The 14053-nt window shown below is 43.3% G+C and overlaps 1 protein-coding gene across 1 annotated transcript; it reads left to right on the top strand.

The window, feature by feature from the left end:
- Positions 1 to 3: 3 nt before the first annotated feature.
- LOC109507388 (uncharacterized) lies at positions 4 to 13993 on the top strand. Its single transcript, XM_019856779.1, has 18 exons — positions 4 to 76; positions 162 to 255; positions 599 to 732; positions 815 to 874; positions 937 to 1070; positions 1143 to 1305; positions 2249 to 2391; positions 2794 to 2952; positions 3119 to 3224; positions 3305 to 3396; positions 3604 to 3794; positions 3859 to 3952; positions 4032 to 4208; positions 4276 to 4382; positions 4670 to 4784; positions 4856 to 5003; positions 5076 to 5137; positions 13669 to 13993. The coding sequence occupies exons 1-18, from the start codon at positions 59 to 61 to the stop codon at positions 13796 to 13798; spliced, it is 2127 nt and encodes a 708-aa protein (XP_019712338.1). The 5' UTR covers positions 4 to 58; the 3' UTR covers positions 13799 to 13993.
- The last annotated feature ends 60 nt before the right edge of the window (positions 13994 to 14053 follow it).

Here is a 14053-nt window from a genome sequence, read left to right as displayed (position 1 = left end):
ATCTGAATACGATAAACTGCTGGCCAAATATGCCACGGCTGAGAACGTCATAGATAAAATGAAGGTAGGAACCAATGTAAGTACATTTTAGATCTGATCCAATAATAAATAATTCAGTTAAGAAAAAAAACTGAGCTTTTGCGCATAATGTTTGTTTCCAGTCTACCGCTGACATTTGCATTGAAGATGTCCCAGGAAACTCCACTGAGGCCGAGCATGATGTTGGACCTGAAGGTGCTCACATTCCATCACTGGGTATGTGGCTGCATACGACATGCGATATTATGACCGGACAGGGCTTTGCTTCACCAGCTGCGAACAAACCAAAGGATACACGGCTTGTTTCCAAGGAAACAAATGGGGTCAAGTGACAGGATTCTGGTTACACGGCCGTCTTTTTGTCTTTAACCTGCTTAAGTTGCATGAAAGTCACTGACTGTAAACGCAAGTTACGGTAATATAAATAGGATGACTATTACAATAACAAACTTTTTGAGCCATTTCTCCTTATTCTGCAAAACATGTTTGACCTTCCATCAATTCCTTTTTTCTCTACTTATGATCTTATGACATTACTTTTCTCTAAAACCTATTTCAGACAATGTTGTTGAAAAAGTAACAACAGTCCGCCAGGATGAGATGACGCCGAATGAATCTGATCAAGATGGCACGAGTGAAGCTGACAAAATGGCCGCTGAGCTGAGAGCGCTCATTAGCGAGTTCATGCAAACAGTCGGTTCCCCAAAAGTTCAATCCACTCGACTCATCTCACAAAACAACACCAAAAAACATTGACAAAACATCTTCTGCCCAGGTGGATGAGTTCAAGCGGAATGTGAGCGACATGTCGGGTAGCACAGAAGAGCAGCAAACAGTGAGTGGTGACTGGAATACGGAGGTGAGCTGTGTGTGACTTTAACTGCCGTTTGCTGGTAGATGTTGAGGAGCTTGCTGGAAGCGCAGGACCAACTGGAAAGAAAATACATGAGCAAGAAAGAAGAGCACCGCGCCCTGGAAATGCAGAATTATTTAGGCCTGTGCAGAAACATCGGAACGTTTGACCCGAACAGGTGTGCCTTCAATGGATTGAGCAACATTTGTGCACGTTGTAGTCACGCCCTTGTCTGTTAACATTCGTGCAGACTGGTGGAAGGGGATATTTTTCGGGTCGGTATGCACCTGGAGGATATTAAGGAGATGATTGACAAAAATATGCACAAGCGCGTCGTCCCGCCTCTCTTGTCGTCAACTCCCACAACAAGGCACCAATCAGCGAAGGCCTCACTTCCACCATCACTGCATGAGGTAACACACGTTAGGTTGACTTGAGTTGGATTTTACACTAAAAGACAATTATTACTTGTACTATGGAGTTTCAAAGCATGTCCGAATGTTTTGTTTTGTTTCTAGAGGGGAATGCGGCAGTATTTGTTTCGGCGGGGCTCACACAGTAATAGTTATGACATTGCAGGAAACAAAAATGCTGCTGTTGTTGAACTTAAAAATCACCTAAAAAGTTTCCTTGTATCTCTGGTTAAAAAAAAAAAAAAGTAAAAAAATGGCTGACCAATGTAATTTGAGATGCAAGTGTTTTGAGATACCAGCAAATGTGGGAGGAAACCGGAGTACCCGGAGAAAACCCACGCAGGCCCGGGGAGAACATGCAAACTCCGCACAGGGAGGCCGGAGCTGGATTCGAACCCGGCACCTCTGCACTGTGAAGTCGACGTGCTAACCACTGGACTACCGGGCCGCCCTTCCTTGTATCTCTGGTTAAAAAAAAAAAAGTAAAAAAATGGCTGACCAATGTAATTTGAGATGCAAGTGTTTTGAGATACCAGCATGGTCAAGAAATAAATTAAAGCTATTCTCATCGACTCTGTGCTCTATTAATCAATGTGTGCATCATTCATTTGTTATAAGCAAATACATGCTATAATGTGATATTTTTCAGTAATGATATTTTTTTACTATTTATTAAAATAAACGCATTCATTCTTTATTATTTCGAATTTATCCGAAGGTCAATTTGAAGTACAATATTCCAGTTTAAGAGAAAGATAAACATTTTACAGTGCTTTGTTGACCACCCCAGCATATTTTTTTCGAGCAGTTGTTTTATTGCTGACACACTTCATTGGTTGTTGTGCCCTCACCCTGTTTCATTTGTATTTTAATTCACATTTGAGTGTGTAGCCCATGTGAGGGGAAAAAGGCGTTAACTTTGTGACCGTGTCTCATGTTTCAGGGGTCGAGTGTAAATTTGACCACTGAGTGTTTGAGAACGGAGACAAAGACTGAGGCACAAAAGGAGGATGAGACTGGTAAAAATGATCGATTAGAGGACAGGAGTGAGCCCCTCAGCAATGACTCATTGCAAGTCAACAATCGGTGAGGATGTTGTTTTCTCTGATAAATGATGGCTTGATTTTCATATTTATATATTCATATTTTTTAATAGTCATGATGACGAAAAGACGGAACGATATACTGTTAAATGGCATCCCTTTTATTCTTCTGCTCCTCAACTCCTTCAATACACAATTGATCATTGATCACTCAATCATCAGAATCCCTACCGATCGGTTGAAGATCTGATGAATTATTATGCCCACGCCTAGGCAGAAAATACATAACAAACTGGGATATAGAACATATTGTACCACACTACAGCTTATTATCCACAGCCGCTATTCATTGTCTTCTTCCTGCAGGCAGATTGTGTTTCGGGTTGCCGTGTCGGTGTTTGGTTTCCATTGCTCCCAGTTTAAGAGCGTTTGGGATTGCGTGCAGGCTTTCTGTTTGCCCGGAGGTGTCTGCGGAGGGACCTCTGGATGCTGATGCTGATGCTGAGCAGTTCCGCGGCGAAGAGAAACAATCTGCCTCGCTGGAGGGAAGAGCTCGTAGCAGTGACCCTTGGAGTGGAATTATTGGGAAATGGAAATCGGGAAGGTCAGTGTTGTTATTACGGGTGCATTAAATGAGTTGGTATCATTAAAAGCTGTCAAATCTTCCCGCTGCAGTTGGGAAATGGAAATCGGGAAGGTCAGTGTTGTTATTCCGGGTGCATTAAATGAGTTGCTATCATTAAAGCTGTCAAATCTTCCCGCTGCAGCAGTGGCATGCAAGATGGCGCTGTAAACCGAGAATGTGACGTTGGTGATGGGGCCAGTCTGGCTGTGGAGGTCTCCTCTTCCTCTGACGCATGCTCATCATTAGCGCAGGTCAACTTGAATGTCCTTTTTGCTTGGTTTGCATGTTGATGTAGACGTGAGGAACTTGCTGGTTTTGTCTGTGGGCGCAGGGGGCTGTGTGCAGAGAGACAGACAGTGGATTTGGGAGCTCCTACTTGAATCGTTCCGGTGGAATACCGCAGCTTAATCCTTCCACGGAAAGGTACACGATATGATCAGAAACACCCATATTTGTTTACAACCTAAATTCGAATCCGCCGATGTGACTTAAACTCATACTGTTTTTTTTTTGTTTGTTTTTTATAATCGTGACATTATCGTTGATTAAAGGTCCAGGTACAAATGTACAGTTTGTTTATATCACATTTCAATGGTTCCAATATGATTTTACTGCATAACCCTTCCCCAGAGTGCCCAGTGATGGACTTGGTACGCCGGATAGTGAAGGCTCCTCCTTTCATCTGCTGACAACTGTTCATCCAAAGGATGTAAGCAGCCAACGACAGAAGTCGCCGGTCCAAGCACAGCCTGAAGGTTCAGCAGCCACAGTAGAACAATGGGTGCAGAATATCCTTAAAAAGTCGTCTCTCGAGCTGCAGGGTGAGTTAATCCTCTCATCATTGCAGTGATTATTCAAGTCAATCTTCATCCATACCCTGAACAGGTCCTGATGCAAACAATCGCTACGCCTCTGAAACTATCCTGAGCCCTTTGATGGATGTAGAGCAGAGACAACGCCATCTTTGCTCCTGTAATAGGTCAATACCTACAAATGACTCTTGGTTTTTGACTAGATTACCGATTACACATCAGCGGTTTGTGTTTTTGTCCATCCAGTGAGGCTATCCTGGCCTTGCAGGTAGAAGTGTCCAGACTGAAGAAAGACCTCGAAAAGGGTCTGGTCCAGTTGCCTCACCTGGCAAGGAAGATGGATTACCTGGCCTCCAAATACAGGCAAGATCGTCAAGAACGTAGATCCAAGACCAAAAGCAGAGCCTACCACAAAACAACCAGGTGGGAGGAAATGATGCACGAGGATTAATAAAACGCTGCAAACTAATGTAATCATTTTAAACTTTAGCTTGTGGAAGTCAACAAGCAGCAGACAAAGTCTGAGGGATTTCAGCTCGAGTCAGTTAGCACTGGACGACTGGATTTCAACAGATATGGACCCCAGCAGGAGCAAAGGTTCTCCACAACTTGAGTGTTTTAAAGTAACGTGACAGTAATCCCCGGGCTATTCCGGGACTGAGACATGTTGCGAATTATATAATATGATGCAGCCGGAAAGTTTTCACAGTGCTACACGTTTTCCACATTCTGTTATGGTCCGCCCTCATTCCAAATGGGAATAAGTTCATTTTCCCTCAAACGTCATCATATAACAGCCAATAATGACAACATGAATGTATTCAAAATAGAGAAAGCATAGAAAAAAAGTGAAGCGCGTGCATTGTTTATGTTATTCCCACCAGAGGCCATCATGGATAACCTTTACTCCAAAAACAGACGGCTTCTTCTCGCACTTCAGCCTACCCAAAGGCCACTGCTTCAACTCAACTATGGCTCCTCGTGCAGTCTACCTGCCAGGTAAAAACACAAACACATCATCACCACTTCCCAAGCAAAGAGTCCACATTCAACTTTCTTGTCATATTCAGTTACAAAGTAAAGGAACCACCAACTCACGTGACCAATGACCGGAAGCGTTCCACCCAGTCGGACACAGCTCTGCTCCCCAGCGAAGTGTACTTTCAGCCCACTCTGCCCCACGTCTTCCAAACGCCCGGAAGCAGGACAGGAAGCAAGGTGGTCTTTAGCCCAAATACTACCCATGACTGACAAACACCTGATGTTTATTTTCTCCTTTTGTTTTTCAAGGAGGAGGAAATGAACAGGACTCTGGACCAAGCCATTGAGGCCGCTCGCAGCATGAAGAAGACCACGGGAACTTAAAAATCACCTAAAAAGTTTCCTTGTATCTCTGGTTAAAAAAAAAAAAAAGTAAAAAAATGGCTGACCAATGTAATCCAAAGCTCAACTCCTCCCCAAAGGGGAATGTGCAGCATTCAGCGGCGAGGGTGCAAGAAACATTGCGTGGCTTCACACAAAAAGAGCGCAGGATCACAAGAGACAGTTTCTTTACCCAGTACGCCATATGGACGAAAGCATTTGGCCTGACGCGTCGGAACTCTATGGCGTGCCCAGGAACAGGAAAAACAAATACAAACAGGCAAAATCGTTCCTTACTATTTCTTTATGACGCTCAGAAAATGTAGCATTTTATGCTTTCAAATAAAGGCAGAGTCACTCATGAGATGGATTCAAAATTGTCAAAATTTTTAATACGTCAATTTGTGTGACTTTTATAGACTGATTCCCATCAGGTTGTCATTTGATGCTTCCGATCCGCCACAGGGCGAAAGACATAAACGCTGAATGACATTTAAAAAAAATGGGTCAGAATAACATTACAGGAAAATCCCCTTGTGTCAAATGAGTAGCAAGTTTAGTTCTTCTAATGACACCGCCGCCTATTTAGACATGTCCAATTGGCCATCCCGCGGGCTTATGAGCACCAAATGTGTATTCTTGCTGGGTTTCTGTTTGGGTTGCTTTGTGGATCCAATACATTTACTGCCAACGCCTGTTGGTGCTGGAATGGGTGCACTGTTAGTAGTTCAAATTCTATATCCAAGCTACTCCACTGACCTGTAATTTACTGTAACTGGAGTAGTGTAACTGTAATTAACCTTTTTTTTTTAAATATATACATTCCAATCTACGAAATAAGAGCTTCCTTCACTCACCTGCATAGGCCACCCAAGCCACCCAGAGGGGAGGAGTTTCAGCCCCTGGGCTCTTTGGGGTTTTGTCTGTGGGCGCAGGGGGCTGTGTGCAGAGAGACAGACAGTGGATTTGGGAGCTCCTACTTGAATCGTTCCGGTGGAATACCGCAGCTTAATCCTTCCACGGAAAGGTACACGATATGATCAGAAACACCCATATTTGTTTACAACCTAAATTCGAATCCGCCGATGTGACTTAAACTCATACTGTTTTTTTTTTGTTTGTTTTTTATAATCGTGACATTATCGTTGATTAAAGGTCCAGGTACAAATGTACAGTTTGTTTATATCACATTTCAATGGTTCCAATATGATTTTACTGCATAACCCTTCCCCAGAGTGCCCAGTGATGGACTTGGTACGCCGGATAGTGAAGGCTCCTCCTTTCATCTGCTGACAACTGTTCATCCAAAGGATGTAAGCAGCCAACGACAGAAGTCGCCGGTCCAAGCACAGCCTGAAGGTTCAGCAGCCACAGTAGAACAATGGGTGCAGAATATCCTTAAAAAGTCGTCTCTCGAGCTGCAGGGTGAGTTAATCCTCTCATCATTGCAGTGATTATTCAAGTCAATCTTCATCCATACCCTGAACAGGTCCTGATGCAAACAATCGCTACGCCTCTGAAACTATCCTGAGCCCTTTGATGGATGTAGAGCAGAGACAACGCCATCTTTGCTCCTGTAATAGGTCAATACCTACAAATGACTCTTGGTTTTTGACTAGATTACCGATTACACATCAGCGGTTTGTGTTTTTGTCCATCCAGTGAGGCTATCCTGGCCTTGCAGGTAGAAGTGTCCAGACTGAAGAAAGACCTCGAAAAGGGTCTGGTCCAGTTGCCTCACCTGGCAAGGAAGATGGATTACCTGGCCTCCAAATACAGGCAAGATCGTCAAGAACGTAGATCCAAGACCAAAAGCAGAGCCTACCACAAAACAACCAGGTGGGAGGAAATGATGCACGAGGATTAATAAAACGCTGCAAACTAATGTAATCATTTTAAACTTTAGCTTGTGGAAGTCAACAAGCAGCAGACAAAGTCTGAGGGATTTCAGCTCGAGTCAGTTAGCACTGGACGACTGGATTTCAACAGATATGGACCCCAGCAGGAGCAAAGGTTCTCCACAACTTGAGTGTTTTAAAGTAACGTGACAGTAATCCCCGGGCTATTCCGGGACTGAGACATGTTGCGAATTATATAATATGATGCAGCCGGAAAGTTTTCACAGTGCTTCACGTTTTCCACATTCTGTTACGGTCCGCCCTCATTCCAAATGGGAATAAGTTCATTTTCCCTCAAACGTCATCATATAACAGCCAATAATGACAACATGAATGTATTCAAAATAGAGAAAGCATAGAAAAAAAGTGAAGCGCGTGCATTGTTTATGTTATTCCCACCAGAGGCCATCATGGATAACCTTTACTCCAAAAACAGACGGCTTCTTCTCGCACTTCAGCCTACCCAAAGGCCACTGCTTCAACTCAACTATGGCTCCTCGTGCAGTCTACCTGCCAGGTAAAAACACAAACACATCATCACCACTTCCCAAGCAAAGAGTCCACATTCAACTTTCTTGTCATATTCAGTTACAAAGTAAAGGAACCACCAACTCACGTGACCAATGACCGGAAGCGTTCCACCCAGTCGGACACAGCTCTGCTCCCCAGCGAAGTGTACTTTCAGCCCACTCTGCCCCACGTCTTCCAAACGCCCGGAAGCAGGACAGGAAGCAAGGTGGTCTTTTGCCCAAATACTACCCATGACTGAGAAACACCTGATGTTTATTTTCTCCTTTTGTTTTTCAAGGAGGAGGAAATGAACAGGACTCTGGACCAAGCCATTGAGGCCGCTCGCAGCATGAAGAAGACCACGGACCGCATGGCCAAGAGACTGACGGCAGACCTGGCCAAAGCTCAACTCCTCCCCAAAGGGGAATGTGCAGCATTCAGCGGCGAGGGTGCAAGAAACATTGCGTGGCTTCACACAAAAAGAGCGCAGGATCACAAGAGACAGTTTCTTTACCCAGTACGCCATATGGACGAAAGCATTTGGCCTGACGCGTCGGAACTCTATGGCGTGCCCAGGAACAGGAAAAACAAATACAAACAGGCAAAATCGTTCCTTACTATTTCTTTATGACGCTCAGAAAATGTAGCATTTTATGCTTTCAAATAAAGGCAGAGTCACTCATGAGATGGATTCAAAATTGTCAAAATTTTTAATGCGTCAATTTGTGTGACTTTTATAGACTGATTCCCATCAGGTTGTCATTTGATGCTTCCGATCCGCCACAGGGCGAAAGACATAAACGCTGAATGACATTTAAAAAAAATGGGTCAGAATAACATTACAGGAAAATCCCCTTGTGTCAAATGAGTAGCAAGTTTAGTTCTTCTAATGACACCGCCGCCTATTTAGACATGTCCAATTGGCCATCCCGCGGGCTTATGAGCACCAAATGTGTATTCTTGCTGGGTTTCTGTTTGGGTTGCTTTGTGGATCCAATACATTCCCTGCCAACGCCTGTTGGTGCTGGAATGGGTGCACTGTTAGTCGTTCAAATTCTATTACTATGCCAAGAGGCTATCGGGAAAGGGGATGTGTCCAAGATACTCCACTGAGCTGTAATTACGCCTGTTGGTGCTGGAATGGGTGCACTGTTAGTAGTTCAAATTCTATATCCAAGCTACTCCACTGACCTGTAATTTACTGTAACTGGAGTAGTGTAACTGTAATTAACCTTTTTTTTTTAAATATATACATTCCAATCTACGAAATAAGAGCTTCCTTCACTCACCTGGATAGGCCACCCAAGCGCCCCCCAGAGGGGAGGAGTTTCATCCAATCTACGAAATAAGAGCTTCCTTCACTCACCTGCATAGGCCACCCAAGCCACCCAGAGGGGAGGAGTTTCAGCCCCTGGGCTCTTTGGTATTTGCAGAAACAATATTGCACCTGTCAGCTCACCTGAGGGAGTAAAAGCAACGAGAGAAAAGAGATCTACGTTTCCCTCAAGTTCTGTAGAAAAAAAAAATCATTCATCTTGCCTCCAGGCTGTGAAGCAAGTGTGCAGCTATGGCAACAAGATGGCTGATGATGTTGAAACTATTGGTGACTATCACACAGGTAAGTCATGATTGCTTTGCACAGGTTGACTCATCAAAAGTGGTCGGAAGTAACAAATTCATCCATCCATTTTCTAATCCTTACCTTCACGAGGGCCGCGGGGTAACGAAAATTCAGGTTTTCAAAATGTATTTACAGTTGTTATCGTTAGCTTATGTAGCATTTTATTTGTTACTTTGTTTTGTACTTTGTTCAAAACGTTAGCAAAGACCTGAAGCCAAAAGCTATGGGAACACGTTAGTAACAATAAAAACAATAACAACAAAAATAAACTGTGGTTTGATAGCATTTAAAGCCAAGCAAATGCTAGCTAGCTCTTAACTTGCCATATTATGGGATTTTGGTTTCTCAGTGCGAGCTACGTAAGTTAATAAAAGAGGGAAACCTTCATATGCATTGTATTGTATAAGTAATAGTAAAAAAAATAGTTTTTATTGTTGTACTCGCATTTCAGAGTCTGTACTTTTATACTTTTATTAAGTACAGGCGTTGTCTTTTTGTACATGAGTATCTATACAGAAGTAAAGAGTGCTTTTAGCACCTCTGATTAATAACACAACCAACGAGACCACCTTAATAGTTTTTTTTCCCCCTTCATCCTTGATATTGCATTTCACGTGCAACAATATTACATCCATATTGCATAGCGATATGACTGTGAGCACAGAGGCTCTTTTGATTTTTACAGCTTTCATCAAGTGTGGGTGGCATGCACACCCAGGCCTCAATGGACAAATTCATTCAGACCTGAAAGAAATACCTACACTGAAATCTGTGTTGAGTGAAAGCAATGTGCAGCCTGCTGCTTTTATTCTCTCATAAAATAGCATTCGCCCCCTGACCATGGAATGATGTCCTTGAAATGCATTCATACTGTACTTTATCAACAGTTGGATTTATTAATCCCAATGTTCTGTTATTTTCAGATGTGCACAGCTGAAAATGGTAAAGACACATTCTAAATTCTATTTTCTTCACGAAATGAAAATACAGTGGTACCCTGACTTAGGAGTGTCCCAATTGAAGAGATTTTTTGAATCATACACCACTGCTCGAGTGAAGAGAGAGAGAAAAAAAAAAGATTTAAGGTACTGTGATGCTGTTGGATTTGGTTGGCCGAGGGGGATTATCTGTTGCCGACGTGCATTCAGCTGTTTAATGAGCCGGACAAACAGTCGACGTGCTAACCACTGGACTACCGGGCCGCCCTTCCTTGTATCTCTGGTTAAAAAAAAAAAAAGTAAAAAAATGGCTGAACAATGTAACTTGAGATGCAAGTGTTTTGAGATACCAGCATGGTCAAGAAATAAATTAAAGCTATTCTCATAGACTCTGTGCTCTATTAATCAATGTGTGCATCATTCATTTGTTATAAGCAAATACATGCTATAATGTGATATTTTTCAGTAATGATATTTTTTTACTATTTATTAAAATAAACGCATTCATTCTTTATTATTTAGAATTTATCCGAAGGTCAATTTGAAGTACAATATTCCAGTTTAAGAGAAAGATAAACATTTTACAGTGCTTTGTTGACCACCCCAGCATATTTTTTTCGAGCAGTTGTTTTATTGCTGACACACTTCATTGGTTGTTGTGCCCTCACCCTGTTTCATTTGTATTTTAATTCACATTTGAGTGTGTAGCCCATGTGAGGGGAAAAAGGCGTTAACTTTGTGACCGTGTCTCATGTTTCAGGGGTCGAGTGTAAATTTGACCACTGAGTGTTTGAGAACGGAGACAAAGACTGAGGCACAAAAGGAGGATGAGACTGGTAAAAATGATCGATTAGAGGACAGGAGTGAGCCCCTCAGCAATGACTCATTGCAAGTCAACAATCGGTGAGGATGTTGTTTTCTCTGATAAATGATGGCTTGATTTTCATATTTATATATTCATATTTTTTAATAGTCATGATGACGAAAAGACGGAACGATATACTGTTAAATGGCATCCCTTTTATTCTTCTGCTCCTCAACTCCTTCAATACACAATTGATCATTGATCACTCAATCATCAGAATCCCTACCGATCGGTTGAAGATCTGATGAATTATTATGCCCACGCCTAGGCAGAAAATACATAACAAACTGGGATATAGAACATATTGTACCACACTACAGCTTATTATCCACAGCCGCTATTCATTGTCTTCTTCCTGCAGGCAGATTGTGTTTCGGGTTGCCGTGTCGGTGTTTGGTTTCCATTGCTCCCAGTTTAAGAGCGTTTGGGATTGCGTGCAGGCTTTCTGTTTGCCCGGAGGTGTCTGCGGAGGGACCTCTGGATGCTGATGCTGATGCTGAGCAGTTCCGCGGCGAAGAGAAACAATCTGCCTCGCTGGAGGGAAGAGCTCGTAGCAGTGACCCTTGGAGTGGAATTATTGGGAAATGGAAATCGGGAAGGTCAGTGTTGTTATTACGGGTGCATTAAATGAGTTGGTATCATTAAAAGCTGTCAAATCTTCCCGCTGCAGTGGCATGCAAGATGGCGCTGTAAACCGAGAATGTGACGTTGGTGATGGGGCCAGTCTGGCTGTGGAGGTCTCCTCTTCCTCTGACGCATGCTCATCATTAGCGCAGGTCAACTTGAATGTCCTTTTTGCTTGGTTTGCATGTTGATGTAGACGTGAGGAACTTGCTGGTTTTGTCTGTGGGCGCAGGGGGCTGTGTGCAGAGAGACAGACAGTGGATTTGGGAGCTCCTACTTGAATCGTTCCGGTGGAATACCGCAGCTTAATCCTTCCACGGAAAGGTACACGATATGATCAGAAACACCCATATTTGTTTACAACCTAAATTCGAATCCGCCGATGTGACTTAAACTCATACTGTTTTTTTTTTGTTTGTTTTTTATAATCGTGACATTATCGTTGATTAAAGGTCCAGGTACAAATGTACAGTTTGTTTATATCACATTTCAATGGTTCCAATATGATTTTACTGCATAACCCTTCCCCAGAGTGCCCAGTGATGGACTTGGTACGCCGGATAGTGAAGGCTCCTCCTTTCATCTGCTGACAACTGTTCATCCAAAGGATGTAAGCAGCCAACGACAGAAGTCGCCGGTCCAAGCACAGCCTGAAGGTTCAGCAGCCACAGTAGAACAATGGGTGCAGAATATCCTTAAAAAGTCGTCTCTCGAGCTGCAGGGTGAGTTAATCCTCTCATCATTGCAGTGATTATTCAAGTCAATCTTCATCCATACCCTGAACAGGTCCTGATGCAAACAATCGCTACGCCTCTGAAACTATCCTGAGCCCTTTGATGGATGTAGAGCAGAGACAACGCCATCTTTGCTCCTGTAATAGGTCAATACCTACAAATGACTCTTGGTTTTTGACTAGATTACCGATTACACATCAGCGGTTTGTGTTTTTGTCCATCCAGTGAGGCTATCCTGGCCTTGCAGGTAGAAGTGTCCAGACTGAAGAAAGACCTCGAAAAGGGTCTGGTCCAGTTGCCTCACCTGGCAAGGAAGATGGATTACCTGGCCTCCAAATACAGGCAAGATCGTCAAGAACGTAGATCCAAGACCAAAAGCAGAGCCTACCACAAAACAACCAGGTGGGAGGAAATGATGCACGAGGATTAATAAAACGCTGCAAACTAATGTAATCATTTTAAACTTTAGCTTGTGGAAGTCAACAAGCAGCAGACAAAGTCTGAGGGATTTCAGCTCGAGTCAGTTAGCACTGGACGACTGGATTTCAACAGATATGGACCCCAGCAGGAGCAAAGGTTCTCCACAACTTGAGTGTTTTAAAGTAACGTGACAGTAATCCCCGGGCTATTCCGGGACTGAGACATGTTGCGAATTATATAATATGATGCAGCCGGAAAGTTTTCACAGTGCTTCACGTTTTCCACATTCTGTTACGGTCCGCCCTCATTCCAAATGGGAATAAGTTCATTTTCCCTCAAACGTCATCATATAACAGCCAATAATGACAACATGAATGTATTCAAAATAGAGAAAGCATAGAAAAAAAGTGAAGCGCGTGCATTGTTTATGTTATTCCCACCAGAGGCCATCATGGATAACCTTTACTCCAAAAACAGACGGCTTCTTCTCGCACTTCAGCCTACCCAAAGGCCGCTGCTTCAACTCAGCTATGGCTCCTCGTGCAGTCTACCTGCCAGGTAAAAACACAAACACATCATCACCACTTCCCAAGCAAAGAGTCCACATTCAACTTTCTTGTCATATTCAGTTACAAAGTAAAGGAACCACCAACTCACGTGACCAATGACCGGAAGCGTTCCACCCAGTCGGACACAGCTCTGCTCCCCAGCGAAGTGTACTTTCAGCCCACTCTGCCCCACGTCTTCCAAACGCCCGGAAGCAGGACAGGAAGCAAGGTGGTCTTTAGCCCAAATACTACCCATGACTGACAAACACCTGATGTTTATTTTCTCCTTTTGTTTTTCAAGGAGGAGGAAATGAACAGGACTCTGGACCAAGCCATTGAGGCCGCTCGCAGCATGAAGAAGACCACGGACCGCATGGCCAAGAGACTGACGGCAGACCTGGCCAAAGCTCAACTCCTCCCCAAAGGGGAATGTGCAGCATTCAGCGGCGAGGGTGCAAGAAACATTGCGTGGCTTCACACAAAAAGAGCGTAGGATCACAAGAGACAGTTTCTTTACCCAGTACGCCATATGGACGAAAGCATTCGGCCTGACGCTTCGGAACTCTATGGCGTGCCGAGGAACAGGAAAAACAAATACAAACAGGCAAAATCGTTCCTTACTATTTCTTTATGACGCTCAGAAAATGTAGCATTTTATGCTTTCAAATAAAGGCAGAGTCACTCATGAGATGGATTCAAAATTGTCAAAATTTTTAATACGTCAATTTGTGTGACTTTTATAGACTGA

This window comes from Hippocampus comes, unplaced genomic scaffold (genome assembly GCF_001891065.2).
Source record: "Hippocampus comes isolate QL1 unplaced genomic scaffold, H_comes_QL1_v1.1 scaffold105, whole genome shotgun sequence".
NCBI classification, from domain to species: domain Eukaryota; kingdom Metazoa; phylum Chordata; class Actinopteri; order Syngnathiformes; family Syngnathidae; genus Hippocampus; species Hippocampus comes.
The sequence above is the reverse complement of the archived record's forward strand: the minus strand, read 5'-3'. Positions and strand labels throughout refer to the sequence as shown.